The 20,771-nt window shown below is 44.8% G+C and overlaps 2 protein-coding genes and 1 pseudogene across 4 annotated transcripts in view; 1 reads left to right on the top strand and 2 right to left on the bottom strand.

The window, feature by feature from the left end:
- VPS26B (VPS26 retromer complex component B) overlaps positions 1-20,771 on the top strand; it is a 188,144-nt gene that overhangs the window by 113,544 nt on the left and 53,829 nt on the right. The window lies entirely within an intron of this gene.
- Positions 1-20,771, bottom strand: part of B3GAT1 (beta-1,3-glucuronyltransferase 1) — a 49,261-nt gene that overhangs the window by 4,979 nt on the left and 23,511 nt on the right. Inside the window, exons 2-4 of one of the 3 annotated variants that reach the window (XM_075280047.1) lie at positions 5,021-5,154; positions 4,761-4,907; positions 2,205-2,713 (exon numbers count right to left, since the gene is read on the bottom strand). In XM_075280047.1, coding sequence (XP_075136148.1) covers positions 2,205-2,713; positions 4,761-4,872 — 621 coding nt within the window. In that variant the 5' untranslated portion in view covers positions 4,873-4,907; positions 5,021-5,154. The remainder of the gene's footprint in view (positions 1-2,204; positions 2,714-4,760; positions 4,908-5,020; positions 5,155-20,771) is intronic. The other 2 variants (XM_075280046.1, XM_075280048.1) reach the window with 2 other exon arrangements.
- On the bottom strand, positions 19,569-19,664 carry LOC142210912 (U2 spliceosomal RNA; annotated as a pseudogene).

Genomic DNA, 20,771 nt, shown 5'->3' with positions numbered 1-20,771 from the left:
CCCCGGTGGTGGCTAGTTTCAGCACCAATATCTCCCCACTGTCAGAAGGGCATTCAATATAGCTCAGAGTCATCGCTGAGCTGTAAGCCACGCCCCTCTGACAGTAGAAAACTATGTTAGAGTACAGGTGGTGGTGGTGGGGGGTGTTCCCTACAGCCCAGCGAAGGCGCTGAGTTTTGAGGAGTGCCCTTCTGACAGTGGGGAAATATTGGTGCCAAAACTAATGCCATCGATATCTCCACCACCGGGCACATAGGAATTCAGCACACTCAGCATTCTAGCGATATATAAAGCCACACTTTCATGAGGAAATTTTTTCCAGTCTCTGGATATGAAAAGAAATTTTCATTGACAGCAAGTGAGTGTGAGTACGAGAAAGTGCAGAACTTTTCACTTCACAATGATTCAGCTTTATCCCAGTGAAGCTGGAAAAGCCCTTTAATGTAGATGAGGCCTCCAGTATGAGAGCGCAGCGCTGGTACATTCGCCACCTTCATACACAGCACACGTCAGGCAGGCGGCCGCATCTGACAGTAATTACAGTAATTGTGTTTGAGGCTTGTCAGTCACACAATATGCTGCTGACAGTTACTTTATTCTCTGGTCTCTCCCACATAACTCATTGGAAGTGAATACAAAGCCCCCCAAACGTGTTCCTGAGCCCTGCAGTTGCGGCACGTGACTCTCTCTTCATAGACCCAGTATGGGCTGTTTAAATGCTATTTCTGTTCATAGAAAAAAATTAAAATCAACCCATCTACATTCACACACCAAAATAAGGGGCACCAGGGTAAGAAGATCAGCTACATATTTACTAAGAACCAAGCAAGCGGTCTGACCACTGGTGACCACATCACACATCACCACAGTCCTGTTCACCTTTTCTGTTATGTGTGGGTTCTGTCACATAGATGACTGGCAGCTGCCAACATAGTAATGGGGTCCGGTATGGACAAAGCTTAGTCACACCCTTGTACAACAGAAGAGACACCTGGAGAAGGGGCCTGTACTCAACTTTCATCATTGAGAGGCATGTGGAGATGTCCACAGAGTAGGAGAGAGGAGGATAATCTGAATTGGGCTCCCCAATACTTGCCTGGGCTACCTATGAGGTTTGCACACCTACGACAAAATGACTTTACTGAGACTAGTATGGGTAAGTTACTGCAATGCAATCTTCCCTCTTATTCTTCATAGATTGCAAGCTCCTATGTGCTCTATCTCCTTAATGTTATAATGCTTTGCAGCACATCTTATTCTGACACTTCGGACTACTAGACACAGAAGGTCAGCATTATTAGTGACAAGGGAGGGGGGTACCCCTAGAACAATAGGGAAAGTTGGGTGGCTCTTATAAGTAAATGTAGAAAAAGATAGCTAAAAGGGCATTTGCTGTACAGCCAGTGGTGCATAGAAAATTTGAAGAGGTACAGGTAACAACGGGAAGGGGGAGGGGGGTATATGGGGTGGGGGTGTTATGTAAGATCATGAGGGCAGCTCAGAAGCAGATAGGACAGTACATTTTTTATTCTTGTTTGGAAATGATAATATGCGCTACGTAAGCAGTGATCACACCAGTTGTTAATGCATACATCATACTCATTTACCATGTCTCTTTGTTCATCTGCGGTTCCAAATTAGTATTATGTGCATGTGGTATACCAAACAGAAGGTAACACAAATCTATGAGATTGCGTATCAAGGCACTTCTCACAATCTTAGGCTACTTACACATGACCAAGTGTACAGGTCAATTTTATAGCAGAATGTACACGGATGGCACTTGGATGACATCTGAACGTCATCCGAGTGCCTTCCATACCCCATTAACTTCATTGGGGATCCATTCCCTTCTGATATCACGGACCAGGGTAGACTTGTTCTATAATCATCAAAACAGAGTATCAGACCCCCATTGGAAGAGCCTCAGTTGTGTGCATGAGGTCTCACATGATTTTAGGGATGGCACAAAAACTACAATTGGGGGCATTCGCCTCTTACGCTGTATTCTCATTGGCTGTGGAATAAATAGTGGTACAGGGAACTAGGGTTTAACCAAGAGTCTAGTTAGTAAATGGTTGAAGCCTTTAGGATATTATGTATCATGTATACAAATAGAGTAAGGATTATAAACTACAATAAAATATAACAGGATATACTTAAGTGACAAGGGAGTCACTTAAGAGACAAGTTTACGAACTCACCTCCTCAAACAAATCCAGGCTGTACGTGTTATCGTCATCTGCGAAGTACACGACTCCGGGCAAACTGTTGTTTTTGTTAAAAGTCTCTCTAAGCCAGCGCAGGGCAAGATTTCTCTGCATAGTCCCTCGTGGTATTCGAGGGTCCCGGGTGTCTCCTCTTAGTTTATAATTACGAGGTGTCTCTACATTAAGATGGGTGTAGTTGAGACCAGATTCCTGCAGCAGTCGGGTAACAAGAGGGGTGCGTCGCTGAGAGTCCTCCACCAGGATCCAGTGCAGATTGGGCACATGCAGTAATGTGTTGGACAGACGGGTCAGTTCAGCTTTCTGGACTGGTCTACTGTAGGTTGGGGTGATAACATGAATGGTGGGGAGGTTACCCATCCAAGGAGGTGGCCGAGTGTACACATACTCAGTCCTTACAACTTCTACAATATCCCTCTCAGAGGAACAATACTCCCTTGAATCGACGCCTGGACTTGCATCTCTGCGGCCGTCGCTCCCGTCCTCTGTAAAGACATAAAGCAATATAATCTGAAGAAAGCAAAACAAGAATCCCAGGTATTATCATAAAACTATGTGTAGAGAGTTGAGGGATTTTCAGAAAGGCCTTTACCAAGTACCACTGCTCTATGTGATATCATCTATTGCATATCTAGGAGATATATTGTGTAGTAAATGGGAGCTGTAACTGTAGGGGGTGCACATGGGGCAGTCCTACCCAGACCATGATACTTAAAGGGAGCCTGTCAGGCTGTTTAGCACCACTAAACCAACAGAATGCTGCTAAGAGAATGGGGTTTAGGGTCCCAAACCTCTATATTATACCGCCATTTGTGGCTGGTATCCTTAGGAATGCAAACTCGAAGAAGCGTCGGAGTCCCTTGGAGCAACTTATCTCAGCAGACATTGGGCAGTTACTTTGGATTCCTAAGGATGAAGAGGTTTTGGTGATCACAACCAACCTGACAGATTCCCTTGAAGGCAGTCCAAAAATACCAGTATCAAAAATGACATGGTAGGTAAGATTAGCACTGGGACCAAGTAGCTTCATGCTACACCTCTAAGATCTCTTCTTACTGGGCCTCTGGTCATTAAATAAACCCTTGTCCTATAAATTTCACCCTATTTTGGACGTTTTCCAAGCTATGACTTAAGGTGACAACAGACAGTAGATATGACTTCAATTGGTTTTATAGATCTTGTCCAAACATGTAGGATTGGTAATGTTATGGTGTGCCTACAGTCCTTCTATGTGCCTATCCAGGTGTCAGCTGAGCCAAGTCCTGTCTGACAATTTGGTTGCTAGGAATACATTGTAAACCCACAATCCCATCAATCATGTTGTCTAGAAGGAGGTCCCTAGACACCAGTCCATCAGATTATGCAGCCACTGAATTCTACTATTAATATCGCTATATGGAGCGCACTTTTTAAAGTGCCAGGAAGGTAATGCAGGGCAGTAGGATGGGATTGTGTGGTTACAATGGACACTCCGCATATAGTACAGCAACACATCTGAAATAAAATCTAGAACTCATCAGAACAAGACAGACAAGAACAGAATGCGGAAACCAAAATCACAAGCAGCTTGAGAAAGCAGATGATGAGGATGGTGATGAGGATGATGTTGAGATAATGCAGACAAGTAAGGATTATTTCATATTAAGAGTAAAAGTGGCAAAAATGGTGGTCTACTACTGATGAGACTATGTGATCTCTGCACTGGATGCCGTAGGTGGGAAATAAAGATTTTTAGGGGAGTAGCTATAATGTATAGGGTGCAAAAGTAGCCGTTGTCTAGTGTCTGAAGGGGTCCTAACATCCCCTTATCAAATAAAGGTGGTGCATAGCAGGTGGGGCCCTGTAACCGGTTTAGCATTAGAGCATTGAAGTTTCAAGTTACATCACTGCAGATGTTCCAGTCATGGCTATACCCCCCCCCCCCCCACACACACACCCCTGGAGCTGAACATGGCTATCCCCCCCCGGAGCTGAACTCTCCTAAGGACCAATGCATATGACCGAGTGTGCATGGGGCCTAATATTATCATTTCTGCTTTATTGTCACAATGCCTTTACCTGCCCCACTGTGTAATATACGCTATCCAATATGTAGATTGTATATGCAAAGCATCATATGTGCAAATAAGAAGATGTTTCAGCTAATAAATGGATGCCCGGCATGCCTGGGATTCCTAATTCAGATTCAGCACGGTTGACATTTCTACATGGAGTCAGTCCAAATGAGGTTACAGAGGACGTCTGAAGAAATTTCTGTAAAGTGTTGTTGTAATGCAGTTACGGTATGGTAGCACACAATATTTCATGGTGTGGCACATTAATATCCACAGTTAATAGAGTTGGTGAGATGACACCCTAAAGTTGGACTTTCCACATGTCCACAAGTTGTAGTCATGTTATGATGAAGCCATGCAGAATGAAGAGGTCAGAGGTAATGGGCATGAGGTCAGTGGTTATGTCAGGAGTTTATGGGACATGACAGGATCATGTGTGATAGCGAATGCTGAGTAGGGGGTCACAGAGTCTCCTCACCCTTGTGTGCAGTGAGCAGCGGGGACAGAGTGCTGTGGTGCCATACTGTGATGAGTAAAGTCCAGGGCAGAACGATGAGTACAATAGCCAGAATGTCCCTTCTCTTCAGCATCTCCAGGGTGGGCTGACCCCAGTGCTCCTCATTACCTGAGGGGGGCACCCCGATAGCACAGAGAACAGCAAAGCAGACAGGAGAGAGATCAGTATACAAGACAGAGAGGCGCAGGAGACACAGCACAGCTCACACAGTCACCTCTTACCAGTGGTTATAACCCACCCATTGCAGCAGGCTGGGGATCCCAGGCTCTGCCCAGAAGGGAAGGCAGGTCACAGAGAAGCGGGGCCCGGGCCCCTCACTGGCCAAGTCCTGCAGAAGAACTGGACAGAAGGAAGCCTGCATGATACACAATGAGAGAGAAAGCAGAGGTTAGCACTAGATGGAGCTGTGAACAAAAGAATACAAATGTAGCACACGACTGCAATGCAACAACTGAATTACCCCAGGTAATAACCAAATAAAACCTCAGGAAGCAGCTTTACAATTTACCAAAGTGTTCAGTCATTATTAGCAGCCACAGGCAAATGTCTCCGCTCAGGGAGGGATCACGGCCTGCGCACACTGGTGGCGGACGCTAGTATTATTATTATTATTATTATTATTATTGTCCCACAGTCAGAAGAATACCGCATTGTTCAGGCATGAAAATGCTCCTACACCTGATCTAAAAAATCCCTGTCATAGATGAGAGGTTTAATTGGGAACTATAATAATCCTATAGGAATTATTCAGCAGAATTCCATACAATTCATAGCAGCAGCAAGCAGAGGACATGGGCACGTAGCAATACCAGAATTTAGGTCTATCAGGAACTCCTTGATACCCCCTACATTCCTAGTTACACATCAGGCGCTCCTGGTGCCCCTATTTGGCATCTTTTCATTGCAGGTCAGCACCGCACCTTTCATGAGGCGACCTGAAGCGACCGCTTCAGGCGGCGCTATGCCGGGGCCCTGGGGGGCGGCATTTTTACTGTCCTAAGCCAGTCCAGGACAAGCTGTTGGGGAGGGCGGCTTTCTGTCATCCGCCTCAGGTGGCAAAAAGGCTAGGTTCACCCCTGTTGCAGGTCCTATGAGACCAATCTGCCCCCTTGTGCAGCTTATTCCTCACAACCGCCATTCCATCTGAACATTTTAGCAGCATTTACATTTTACGTTTCTTCTCTTTCTGGGCCCAGATTGCTGTGAAGACTTTTTCACGTCTATGCACACATACTTCATATGATTCCTATTCCATGTTGGTGCCCCCCATATAATAATTATGTCCCATTTTTGTGCCGCAGACTCCCCAACAGAATCCCTCTTTGATATTCCTCTAGCCAGCTATTTATTTATTTTGCCAATGAAGGATTGATTTTTTTTCTCCTTTCTGACAGTAGACGGGGCTATGTATCATAACTCTTCTCACTCCAGCTCACCAGGACATAGGTCATAAATTTACAAGCACAGGCTGCCAGACATCATATAAAATCATACCGCTCCAGTATGTTGAGGGTGACCTGTGGGGCCCCTGGCAGCTGAGCCCAGTTGCAACTTCAACCACTGTGACCCCCCATACTTAAGCTAGCAGCTGTGCAATTTCTCACCACCCATTACAGAGCAGTGAACAACACCAACCTGCAATTGCCTCCCTCTGTCCATGAGTCCTATAGCAACTCCATAGACTGCTTCCATGGTAAATACAACTTAAGTACATATTTAGATAATGAACTAAAGATGCATTCACACCCTTCAGATTTTCAATAGCAGATTTTCTGCAACACAATGTGCTGCATCTGAACAAAGCCTAAGGGTGAGTTCACACTACGTAAACGGCAGCTTATTCTGAACGTAAAACACGTTCAGAATCAGCGGTGTATAAAGCAGTTCCATTCATTTCTATGGGAGCCGGCATACAAGCACTCCCCATAGAAATGAATGGGCTGCTTTTTTCACTACGAGCGCTCCCATTGAAGTGAATGGGATGTGCTGGCGTGTATGGCTAGCTCTGCTCATGCCGAGCCGTACACGCGAGCACATCCCATTCACTTCAATGGGAGTGCTCGTAGTGAAAAAAGCAGCCCATTCATTTCTATGGGGAGTGCTCGTATGCCGGCTCCCATAGAAATGAATGGAACTGCTTTATACGCCGCTGATTCTGAACGTGTTTTAAGTTCAGAATAAGCTGCCGTTTACGTAGTGTGAACTCACCCTAAGACCCCACGTTGCGGAAACGCAGTTTTTTTTAATTGCAGTTTTTGATAAATTTTTTTGAGTCAAGCCACAAATGGCAAAACTTGAAAATTTGTATAAAATCCAGCTCCAGCCGTAATCCAACGAATTCCAATCGTACGTGTTTAAAATATAACTTTTATTTAAAAAAGTATAAAACCGTCACATCATGACTTATGGGGTCAACATATCAGAAAAGCTTTTCTGATATGTTGACCCCATAAGTCATGATGTGACGGTTTTATACTTTTTTAAATAAAAGTTATATTTTAAACACGTACGATTGGAATTCGTTGGATTACGGCTGGAGCTGGATTTTATACAAATTTTCAAGATTGTCTTCACCTTTGGATCCAAAAGGTTCTGGGCTCGTTATATCCGACAGTTACTACATATATATGGTGAGCTGGACTTGTATACTTTTTCTGAGTGGACAAATGGCAAAACACTTGAGGTCTCCAAATACATGCATGGATCAACATGAGAAACGTAGATGTGTGACAGCATTCTAAGGGTTTTGTCATGAGATACACAAAGTTGATGAATGCACCCTTATCCTCTCTTTGGAGGGGAACTAAAGGTCATCAGATCACATCATTATTAGGGTGCATGCACACTATGTAACGCCGGGCGTGTATGAGAGCCGTACACGCCGGCATTACAGCAGACTGCCGAACACTTCCCATTCACTTCAATGGGAGCGCTCGTAACAGCGGCGTTTACGAGCGCTCCCATTGAAGTGAATGGGAAATGTGTTCGGCAGCCCTGCTGTACCGCCGGCGTGTACGGCTCTCATACACGCCCGGCGTTACGTAGTGTGCATGCACCCTTACTGATTACAGATCACATCTCCTATTACTTGAATACTAGTAGTGCTGCACAAGCCACTTGTCCATCAGAAGCTTCTGGCACCTGAAGGCTGCTAGAACAGGTGATCTGTGCAGGGTCTGGGTGTTGGACTCTGACAGATTATATAATGATGACCTATCCAGTGCATTTTTAGGGTGCATGCACACTACGTAACGCCGGGCGTGTATGAGAGCCGTACACGCCGGCGTTACAGCAGGGCTGCCGAACACTTCCCTTTCACTTCAATGGGAGCGCTCGTAAACGCCGCTGTTACGAGCGCTCCCATTGAAGTGAATGGGAAGTGTTCGGCAGTCTGCTGTAATGCCGGCGTGTACGGCTCTCATACACGCCCGGCGTTACTCAGTGTGCATGCACCCTTAGTGCAACGAAAACACAGCAGCAAATAATGCAGAGTATTACAATGTTTGCAAAGGCTAATCCCATTTTCAAATTGCAGGAAAAAAAAGCAGCAGCAGAAATTTCAAAAAAAACGTTGCATTTAATGTCAATTATACCATGAAAATGCTGGGAAAAACGCTTTGTGCATTTCCGCCTTAGTCTTTTCCGTAGCGTTTTTCGTCTGTGGCTTACTACATGGTGCCTTAGCCAAATAAAACATAATCCTATTACAGCAACTGGATCTCTCAAAGCCAAACAGAACCTCAGTTCAGGCTCACGTCAGCTACTTCCTTCGGAATTTCTAGACTACAATGTAGTAACAGATGGCATATACCTGTATTATATTCCTCACACATCTCATATAGTGTACTTGCATCAAAGAAAGTTGCTGGCAATGAAAAATCTATATAAACCAAAAATCTATATAAACACAAGTAGTCATATCTTCATAACCTTAAATGACTGCAGAGTATCAAGAGGTAAAAATAACCACAACCGCAAAAGACTGGAAAATACAACTTCTCAACCAAGTGACAAGGAGATGTTTTGGGGACGGGTTATGCCCTGTCACAGAATTTGCTTAGGTGCTTTGAGAGCTCAGGCCATATAATCAACATCAGGCTAAGTGAAGATCACTCCGCACAGAGAACTAAATGATCCTGAGTCTTTCCTTTCTAGTTGCTGTGACTCCTAGTATCTTTCCTAACTGCTATGAGCTTGTACAGTCCTATGAAAAAGTTTGGGCACCCCTATTAATCTTAATCATTTTTAGTTCTAAATATTTTGGTATTTGCAACAGCCATTTCAGTTTGATATATCTAATAACTGATGGACACAGTAATATTTCAGGATTGAAATGAGGTTTATTGTACTGACAGAAAATGCGCAATATGCATTAAACCAAAATTTGACCAGTGCAAAAGTATGGGCACCTCAACAGAAAAGTGACATTAATATTTAGTACATCCTCCTTTTGCAAAGATAACAGCCTCTAGTCGCTTCCTGTAGCTTTTAATCAGTTCCTGGATCCTGGATAAAGGTATTTTGGACAAACAATTCGCGTTCAGTTCAGTTTGATGGTCGCCGAGCATGGACAGCCCGCTTCAAATCATCCCACAGATGTTCAATGATATTCAGGTCTGGGGACTGGGATGGCCATTCCAGAACATTGTAATTGTTCCTCTGCATGAATGCCTGAGGATTTGGAGCGGTGTTTTGGATCATTGTCTTGCTGAAATATCCATCCCCGGCGTAACTTCAACTTCGTCACTGATTCTTGAACATTATTCTCAAGAATCTGCTGATACTGAGTGGAATCCATGCGACCCTCAACTTTAACAAGATTCCCGATGCCGGCATTGGCCACACAGCCCCAAAGCATGATGGAACCTCCACCAAATTTTACAGTGGGTAGCATGCGTTTTTCTTGGAATGCTGTTTCTTTTTGGACGCCATGCATAACGCCTTTTTTTATAACCAAACAACTCAATTTTTGTTTCCAAAATGAAGCTGCCTTGTCCAAATGTGCTTTTTCATACCTCAGGCAACTCTATTTGTGGCGTACGTGCAGAAACGGCTTCTTTCTCATCACTCTCCCATACAGCTTCTATTTGTGCAAAGTGCGCTGTATAGTTGACCGATGCACAGTGACACCATCTGCAGCAAGATGATGCTGCAGCTCTTTGGAGGTGGTCTGTGGATTGTCCTTGACTGTTCTCACCATTCTTCTTCTCTGCCTTTCTGATATTTTTCTTGGCCTGCCACTTCTGGGCTTAACAAGAACTGTCCCTGTGGTCTTCCATTTCCTTACTATGTTCCTCACAGTGGAAACTGACAGGTTAAATCTCTGAGACAACGTTTTGTATCCTTCCCCTGAACAACTATGTTGAACAATCTTTGTTTTCAGATCATTTGAGAGCGGGCTGTCCATGTTCGGCGACCATCTAACTTAACTGAACTTGAATTGTTTTGTAGAAAGAAATGGTCCAAAATACCTTCATCCAGGATCCAGGAACTGATTAAAAGCTACAGGAAGCGACTAGAGGCTGTTATCTTTGCAAAAGGAGGATCTACTAAATATTAATGTCACTTTTCTGTTGAGGTGCCCATATTTTTGCACCGGTCAAATTTTGGTTTAATGCATATTGCGCATTTTCTGTTAGTACAATAAACCTCATTTCAATCCTGAAATATTACTGTGTCCATCAGTTATTAGATATATCAAACTGAAATGGCTGTTGCAAACACCAAAATATTTAGAACTAAAAATGATTAAGATTAATAGGGGTGCCCAAACTTTTTCATAGGACTGTATGTATTCTTTCTTGTAATATATTACTGTATTATCCATGCTGCTGTAACACACTGATTTTTCCCGTGGTGGGGCTATTAAAGGATTATCTTTTCTTAATAATAACTGTAAGAAAGGTTTGGGAGGGGGGAGGAGGTAAAACAATTATTAGTCCCTCCGCTCTGGTATAACTGTAACTGTAACTTAACTACAGCATCAGGGATCCTAGAGTTTTTCCCTATTCAAACTCTCTAAGGAAAGTCACAAGGCAGCTGTGAACCATTAAAACAACCCTCTAGTTCACAGTGAAAAGTACTGTATACCAATGCCTGGTGCCCTCCTCCTTTTTACTATTTCTAGTGCTGTTCCCACAATTACCTGTCCCAACTATCCCAACACCAGAGCCTCTTAATAATTCTGGCGTATCTACTGCCAGTGCACAAAATATTAAAGAGGATCTTTCACCACCTCCAACAAGTCCAGCTTTTTACATCATATAATAGCTGCTGCTCCACATATTCTGGGAAGGATGGGATTTTTTCTCTAGCCCCCACCATTCCTGAGCAATCAATTCTGTTACTTTAGGTGTCTAATATGCTATGCAGACTCTGTACTGTCAGGTGGGCGGTGTCAGGCAGAAGCAGACAAAAGGCTGTGATTCTGAGCTCTGACACTGGCTGCCTCAGATTGGCAAAAGAAATCACGCCCCCTGCCTGCCACTACCCCTCTGATATTACAGATATTTCACTATCTCCAACAATTTCAGCTCTTTGCATAATTTAATAGGCCCCTCTCCACTAATTCCCTCACAGTTAGAATTTTTCTCTAGCCCCCACCATTCCGGAGCAAATAATGTTCTTAATTTTGGTGTCAGATGTGCTAGTTAGGCTTTGTACTGTCAGGTGGGCGGTGTCAAGCAATAGTATGCATATAGAAGTCTTAGAAGCTGGCAGCCATTTCACAGAAATTAATAGGTGACTGGAAAACAGGGGAACCACACCAGATACATTAATAAACAGGGCGCCATGTATTCTGCCTATGTATTATGCATTATTATTAATTTTCTTTGTGAACTAGAAAGGAGACTCTCATTGTTACTAATATTTCCGTTAGTAAAATTGGGGCATTTAAGCCCTGCTGTAACCCATCTAGGAATGTCCACTTTTTTTTTATCTTGGCTAAGGCAAACAAATTTGCTTTGATTTTGAGAAACTTTGGCACATTCCTAGCAAATTTAGGACAGCTGGCAAGTATAGACTCAGAGCTGTTGTCACTCTTTAACCCTGATATAATTGAAGCCCCCGTATTCGTATATTTCTTGTTTCTGGAATATTGCCCAGTCACTCATCTGCACATTGTATAATGAATCTTGCAAGACATTTGGACATAGGGACCACTATATGTAAGTCAGTACATTGATAGACACTAAGTACCGTATTTTCCGGACTATAAGCCGCACATAAAAACCTACGATTTCCTCAGAAATCGTAAGTGCGGCTTATAGTCCGGTGCGGCTTATATATGGATGGAAGCGGCGGCAAAGACTGCGTGCCGCTTCCATACATACATAAAAGGCACCGTAAGGGTGCATTCACACTACCGAACGCCGGCGTGTATCACAGCCGTACACGCCGGCGTTACAGCAGGGCTGCCGGACACTTCCTATTCATTTCTATGGGAGCAGGCATGCGAGCGCTCCCCATAGAAATGAATGGACAGACACTTCCCATTCATTTCTATGGGAGCCGGCATGCGAGCGCTCCCTATAGAAATGAATGGAAAAAAGCAGTCCATTCATTTCTATGGGGAGCGCTCGCATGTCAGCTCCCATAGAAATGAATAGGAAGTGTCCGGCAGCCCTGCTGTCACGCCGGCCTGAAACAGAACGTGAAACTTACCCAGCGGTGCAGGGCGGGCATTCAGGCCTCCTCTGCCTCCGATGTTCCGTCCTTCTCCTCCGGCGCTCGCTGATAATGGCCGGGGCGCATGCGCAATATCATAATGCTTCTACTGCGCATGTGCCCTGGCCATTATCAGCTTGCGAGCGCCGGAGGAGGACGGAGCATCGGAGGAAGAGTAGGCCTGAATGCCCGCCCACCCTACACCGCTCTGTAAGTTTCACATTCTGTTTCAGGCTTTTATTTTAAAACGGTGGGGGGGGGGGGTGTAGTTTAACCTAACGTTTACAGTTGGGCTCTATCAGCATGATTTTGCTGATAGAGCCCCTCCTCGCCTGCCGAGCGCTTCCAATAGAAGCGGCTGGCACGCGGGGGGTTAAGCGGCCGCTGGCAAAGTCTGCCTGCCGCCGCTTTCAATAAGATATAATGCGCACCGGACTGCGGCTTATAGTCCGGTGCGCCTTATATATGAACCGAGACGGACTATAAGGCGCTCATGGGCAATGCGGCTTATAGTCCAGTGCGCCTTATAGTCCGTAAAATACGGTAACTAGTTTGCTCCTGGGTTGCAGATTAAGAAGTTTTTTCACTGCCATTTAAGCCACTTGCTGTATAAGATCCAGCAGCAAAAAACTGAACATGTTCCTGTGTGAATGTAATCTTGGCTCATTTCCATGTATAATGCAGAAAAACAAGACTAGTGAGACACTAGGAATAGGAAGATGAGTCCAAGCCGAACAATGTCACTTCCAAATGTACAAAGTAGATGTAGACACAGCTCTTATAGATGCTGAGGCCCAGGGAGAGAAGGTGTCAGTTTAGAATGACCCCATCCTCTTACATGAGTGAACTTGTTCTCTATAGGTACCTAGAAAACAAGTCCAAGGGTCATACCATCCCTTTCTGAGGGGGCAAACAGACACGGAGCCTTCCTTTATTTCACTAGAATTATTTTTGTTGCATATAAAATGTCATGTCCACTTGTAGCAGCTTTTAACCCCTTCTATAACATAAATGCATAGCAAAGTACAGTACATCCACCCATATATACAACAGTGGTGTCACCATGTGGGTATGTGACATGAGAAACAAAGTCGCAAAAAGATTTCATAGCTACAATATAATAATAAGCAGATTGTATAGTGTATTAAGGTCAGTAATGGATTTACATCCAGATGCCCATAGATACAAAATGCATTACAGCGTAGCCCCCATCTATTAATAATCTCACTCCAAAAGCAACACCCCAATGAGAAATAACATGGAAAGATAATGTAAAGTAAATGTATCCAAGGCAATCCCCAACCAGCATAGCAATGCTCTACAGAGATGAATGAAGTATTGAATGAAGACTACAGGGGTGATTTATGAATGTATTCATATCAGTGGCGCCCCGGGAGAATGAATGAAGTGCAAGTCTCCTCAAAAATGAGGTGCATCCTCCGGCAGGGCCGTGCGCCTCTACTGAAATCTACTCATAGTTGGCATAGATTTCAGGCATCATTTATGCTGGTAAACTGTAGTAAATTAGGAATCTGTCAGGGCTGGTGACTCTGCCCAAACTACCCCTTGTCAAACCCTTTCAGTGAACAATAGATGGGGCCCAGTACATGGGGCCTTAGCCTAAGCTAGGTTTTATTTAGCACACCCAAGTGAAGGATCCAGAAAACTGCCCTAGTCCTGTATTTATGTACCCTCACCAAAGCAAGGATGCTGCTTGGCACCTCTTTACACTGGGTCACAGGTCGCTCCTGTACACATCTCTTACTAGGATATACTGTAGATCGGCCATCATTTAATCCCCTGCACATTACAGCATCTATTAAAGCTGTCTAGAAGAAACAGTATAGAGAAAAGAAATTGCTGGCAATAATCAATGACTCTGGATTTTATGCTGCAGCAAAGACCCTGCTTTGCCTATAAGATGCTGCGTATATAGGGCACGTCCCCTAAGGTCTATCCTACAGCTTCCCAGAGGAAGGCCTTCCAGACTCTACTAATTAACCTGTAAGTAACCTACAGATGCTTCAGACATCACTCAGAAATCTTCAGAAGGATCATGCTGACCTGGAAATGTGACCTAAAATCACCAGCGAGGATTTTCAGCCCTAATTTTAGGTCGAGTGAAGGAGGAAATTCTGTTCTATTAATTAAATGGAAGATCGGAAGGACGATGGCCCTCAATGGCACACAGAGAATAAAAGTAAGGTCACATCACATTTTCAAATGTCTTTTTTGTGTTAAAAAGGGATGTAAAACGCTTCACGTCTAGTCTATAGTATCCAGTCGCCAAAGCTTTGCATTATATAAAATGGATTGTTTGAAATCCATTTGTTCAATAGGAAAAAAAAATTAGAGATTCTTTGTCTCTACTGTTGAAAAACAAGATTGTGATGGAAACGTCAAGAATGACACTTGTAGTCAGGAAGGAAGTCCCACCAAAATCTCATTTACCGATCCCTTTGAGGTAAAAACAAAGCACATCAAAATAAGTAAAATGGAGGCTTGAAAAGGAAAGGATAGTCAACTATAAAGTGACCAGACCAAACTTAGTGACTGCACACCTTCATATTGTAATATTCACATCAATGGCTCCAGATTCTTTTGTTGTCCTTGTTTGAGGAAGTGCTTTTAATATTGATGAATGTCTCAGGCTTTCCCCCCTTACAGATTATTTTAAGGGGATACTAAATATATGTTCAGCACCAAGTTTATTGCTGAACTCCTGTACTAATACTGAGGTACATCAGCTGCATTATACCGCAGAGCTGCACTCACTATTATGCTGATGGAGTCACTAACTATGTACGTTTTATTATTTATCCTGTACTGATCCTGACTTACATCCTATATTATACTCCAGAGCTGTACTCACTATTCTGCTCATGGAGTCACTGTGCACACCTGCATTACATTACTTATTCTGTACTGCTGATTCTGTGTCACGTCCTGTATTATACTCCAGAGCTGCACTCACTATACTGCTGGCAATCATACACTGTGTACATACATTACATTTCTTATTTTGTACTAATCCCAAATTACATCCTGTATTACACTCTGGAGCTGTACTCATAATTCTGCTGGCAGAGCCATTGTGTATATCTACACAACAAATCTCTACCGTTGGGTCTTTCCCCACACCTTGCGTCAGCGCACGGAACCCCCTAAATCTTAAACCTATCCTACTCGCTCCTGCCCCTCCCTCTGTCCTCTCCGGTGCACTATGGAATACTCGCTCACGCAATAAACTCGACTACATCCACGACCTTTTCATTTCTAATCAATTTACACTTCTTGGCATCACAGAAACATGGCTGACACCTTCAGACACTGCTTCCCCCACTGCCCTCTCCTATGGGGGTCTACAATTCTGGAACTCGGGAAGCCGGGAACTACTGCTGCCTTCATCGATCATTTCACCACCTGGCTCACACACTTCCTATCCACAGACACCCCCACCATCATCATGGGTGATTTCAACATCCCCATTAACACGGACCCCCCCCCCCTTCCGGCTTCCAGTCTCCTGTCCCTCACTGCCTCCTTTGGTCTCTCTCAATGGTCCTCCTCTGCCACTCACATAAAAGGGCACACGTTAGACCTCATATTCACCCGCCTCTGCTCCATATGCAGCCTCTCTAACTCTCTGACCACAACCTGCTGACATTCACTGCCCTCTCCTCTCTAATAGACACCCCAACCCCTAAACCAACACACCACCACAGGAACCTTAACCGCCTTGACATCCGCATGCTCTCAGACTCTCTCCTACCACTCGCTGACATATCCTCGCTCCAGGACACAGATGCCGCTGCTGCCTTGTATAATACCACCATTACCTCAGCCCTTCCCTCTGTGGCCCCCTACACAAACAAAAGAGCCCAACTGATTAACAGACAACCCTGGCACATCGACCTGACTAAAAAACTGAGACGTGCCTCGCGGGTTGCAGGACGCCTCTGGAAGAAAAGCCACTCCCAAGAAGACTTCCTCAGTTACAAAGAGGCAGTTATCGCATTCAAGAACGTACTCACCTCTGCAAAGCAGGTCTACTTCACCACACTCATATCTGACCTATCCCGCAACCCCAAACAGCTATTCACCACCTTCATTTCCCTCCTCCATCCTCCTGTGCCCCCTCTGACATCACTTATCTCAGCTGTTGACTTCACCTCCTATATCAAAACTAAAATTGACACCATCAGAGACAGTCTCACCCTACACCCCCTCCACCCAACTACTCACTGCTCAAAATCCTTGACCTGTTTCTCCACCATCACTGATGAAAAACTCTCCTCCCTAATCTCCAAATCCCACCTCACCTCCTGCGCACTTGACCCGATCCAATCACATCTCATCCCCAAACTCACTGAAGTCATTACTCCGGCCCTAACCCATCTCTTCAACCTATCCCTAACCAATGGATCCTTCCCTTCCGCCTTCAAACACAACACAGTCCCACATATACTTAAGAAACTGTCCTTCGACCCGTCCTCTCCAGCCAACTATCGTCCTATCTCACTGCTCCTGTACGCCTCAAAACCACTTGAGCAACACGTCCACTCAGAACTCTCCTCCTATCTCTCGTCCAACCTGCTCTTTGACAGACTTCAGTCAGGCTTCAGACCCCGTCACTCCACTGAAACTGCGTTAACCAAAGTCACTAATGACCTTCTAACCGCCAAAGCCAAGCGCCATTACTCTGTCCTCCTCCTCCTTGACCTCTCCTCTGCCTCTGACACAGTCGACCACTCCCTCCTGTTAGAAATTCTCTCATCCCTTAGTATGTCAGACCTGGCACATTCAGCGCCTCCCACTCGCATGCCACCTCCTCACCACGCCCTCTCTCTGTAGGTGTCCCCCAAGGCTCCGTCCTAGGACCCCTCCTGTTCTCCATTTACACCCTAGGCCTGGGCCAACTCATAGAATCTCATGGTTTTCAATACCATTGCTATGCAGATGACACTCAAATATACATCTCTGGATCAGACATTACCTCCCTGCTGACCAGAGTTCCAGATTGTTTAGCAGCCGTAGCCTCCTTTCTCTCCTCATGCTTTCTCAAATGCAACATGGAGAAAACGGAGTTCATCATCTTCACCCCACCCCATACAGTCCCTCTACCTGACCCATCTATCAAAATTAACGGAACCACACTTACCTCTGTCCCAGGGGTCCAATGCCTTGGGATAAGCCTGGACCCCGACCTATTCTTCAAGTCACACGTTCAAACCCTCAACACTTCCTGCCGCCTCCAACTCAAGAACATCCATTGAATCTGCTCCTTCCTCACCCCAGAAATTGGTAAAACACTAATCCAGGGCCTCATAATCTCCCGCTTAGATTACTGCAACACCCTTCTCCATGGACTCCCAGCTAACACCCTCACCCCCCTCCAGTCCAACTACTGTGCTGCTCTCTTAATTCACCTCACACCCCCCGTTCTTCATCAGCTGCTCCCCTCTGCCAATCCCTTCACTGCCTACCCGTTGCCCTGTGAATTAAATTCAAGTTACTAACGCTAACATACAAAGCTACTCACAACCTGTCCCCTCCATATATCTCTGACCTAATCTCCCGCTACCTGTCCACACGTAACCTCAGATCCTCCAATGACCTCCTACTCCGCTCTACCCTCATCCACTCCTCACATAACCATCTCCAAGACACATAAGACTGACCCCAACAATCACAGGTTTCCAGAAGACACTGAAGACTCCCCTATTCAGGAAGGCCTACAACCTCAAATAAAACCAGGGGGCAGATCTCAATTCCTATAGCACAACCCATAAACTGTTGCCATTACTGAACAGAAATATAAGCATAAATGCAAAGCAGAATACATACACATAAAGAAATAACCAATCCAGGTAATGAAGGCAAAACAATATATATTATGTTAAAATGAGGGAAATTAATTCCAAAGGCACCTTATTAGTTAACTCATCAAAGTTTCCATTAAGTCAATTAGAGGCCCAAATGAAATACCTATGTAGTACTTCGCTTTACATCCGCAATTCATTTCACAATTAGCGTTATAATGAGTTCCCAGATGTCATTGAAACATGGTTCACTTTTCTAGTATTTCCATTGTGATGCAAATGAATCAATTAACATCACACAATGGACGCGATGTAGAATAGTTTCATGTCCAAAAAAACCTGCAGAAAAGTGCGAGGCAAGTCCTTGCGCCAACTGTGCTGCCAGTCAGTGACATTGTGCTCAGTGGGCATTTTTCCAGCAAGGTTATGAGTATGGATAATACAGTGATAGCAATGTGTATGTATATATAGATACATAGTATACTTCTTTATCAATTAATGTCACGCTATAGGTGTCCATTCTCCTATAGGTATAGACCTATGGCTAGTGACATTAATGTTGGAGAATGTCACCTCTGTGAGCTGGGCTGGGTAGACGTGCAATCACAGGGTAGGCGCTCCACAAATTCTGCTTCTTGCGATTGTACAGCTCTTTATATTCCTAGCAGAATATGTATGTACAGTATATTAGTAAGATAACAATGCATATATATAACATAGAAAACCTTTTATGATACAAATATATAACATAAAAAAATAGAAAACTTTTTCTTTTTTTTTTGAAAGTGCCAAAACTGCACCATGTGTACCAAAAAAATGTGCATATATCGTAAGCCCATCCCAAAAGGGAATGGGCCCCTGAACAAACCCCAACCCTCCAGGCCAAAAGGCACCAAGAAAGTCAAGGCACAACTATCTCTCTACCAGCACAACTACTTCCCTAGACGTCATGCAAAATAATAGATAAGTGGGTAGAGTGCTCTGTGCAGAGCCTGGTCTACCCGCTGGATCTATAAAAATTACCCTATGCTGAGTAAGGGGACCAGACATATGGGTGAAGTTCGCATAGTTGTGGAGGTTAAGTGCGGTGTAATGTGCCCAATTCAGTGAGATCCCATCTGCAGTGAGTTAAGACTCCCCAGAAGTCACCATCCCCTTGGGCACAATGCACTTTCAGCCTTCGAAGCATTCTCAGCCTAATGTCTTCGATCCTGTGGCCCAGGCCTAACCACCATGTGCTTCTCTGCTCCCCATCCCCGGCATCCTGTTGCCGCCCTACAATGGGTCACCACTCTCACTGGTGGAGACAATTACTAGCCAAATCTCATAAGAACAGATACTGCACTTGATCTTAGCCAAAAGGCCGAGAAGCGATCAGCCTTCTCTCCAAAAAATTAAAGCCCTCATACAGTTCTATGAACATAAAAATAAAAAATGATGGTCTTTGGAAGACGGGGAGACCTAAATGAAAATAAAAAAAGCCTGTGGCGGGGACGGTCAAGAACTATATAATAGAGTTCATTTTGGCATTGTATGACACTATTATGTGAACTGCATAATGTTATATGGCAATGTTTAGTGGTTTTCTCGTACAGCAATGGCCCACAGGTTGTGCTTAGTATTGCATATCATGCTGGGTTCACACCTGCTCCTGGTCTCCGCTTGGGGACCATACCATACCACTTTAAAAATGCAGATGTTAGGAGGGGCCGGGGCCTCCACTGTACTGCGCGGAGGCTCCCAGACCGCTCTGTGTTCGGCGCCAAAATGGCATGACTGGTCCCGGCGGGGGGTAGGCCGGAGCCTCCGCTTGAGTCTGTGGAGGTTCTGGTTTCCCTCTAGTGCAGGGACCGGCACTTCCGGGTTTAGGGGGTCAGCAGCAGGCCAGAGGCTATTTAGGCCTCATTCTGGCTCTGGCCCGCCGCTGGTTATTCGTTACTCCACAGTATCAGCTCCCTAGCGTCAAAGCCTCTCCTGTTCCCCGTCACCTGTCTCTGCTCTTGGATTCCCTGTATTGTCTGACCTGGCTTGCCTTACAGCTTGCATCTCCTCCGTGATCCTGATTTGGCACCTTCCTGACTTCCTGTGTATGACCCTTGGCTTCCACCTGACCTCCCTTTTGGATCCCGATTTTGCTACTCCATTGACCTCCTGCGTATGACCTGGCTTCCCTGACTATGACCTGGCTTCCCTGACTTCACTTCTGCTTTTGTCTTCTGCTACCCCGTGACCTCCAGTTATCAACCCAGCTTGCTTGACCACAGAATTGTTCCTCAGATATCTGTGTGTATTCCCTGGATTACCCTCCTGTTCATCTGTGATTCCATTCCTTCCCACTCTCTTGGACTTCACTCTAAGGTTAGTGTCTGGGTCCTCCTACTTGAGGTTTACTGTGTGGCGTCGCTCTCTGGGCAGTTGCGGATCCGGGCCTCAGACTTTTACCAAAGTCCAACTCTACCATCAGGAGATCTGGTGAAGAACT

This window comes from Leptodactylus fuscus, chromosome 6 (genome assembly GCF_031893055.1).
Source record: "Leptodactylus fuscus isolate aLepFus1 chromosome 6, aLepFus1.hap2, whole genome shotgun sequence".
Lineage (NCBI taxonomy): Eukaryota > Metazoa > Chordata > Amphibia > Anura > Leptodactylidae > Leptodactylus > Leptodactylus fuscus.
The sequence above is the reverse complement of the archived record's forward strand: the minus strand, read 5'-3'. Positions and strand labels throughout refer to the sequence as shown.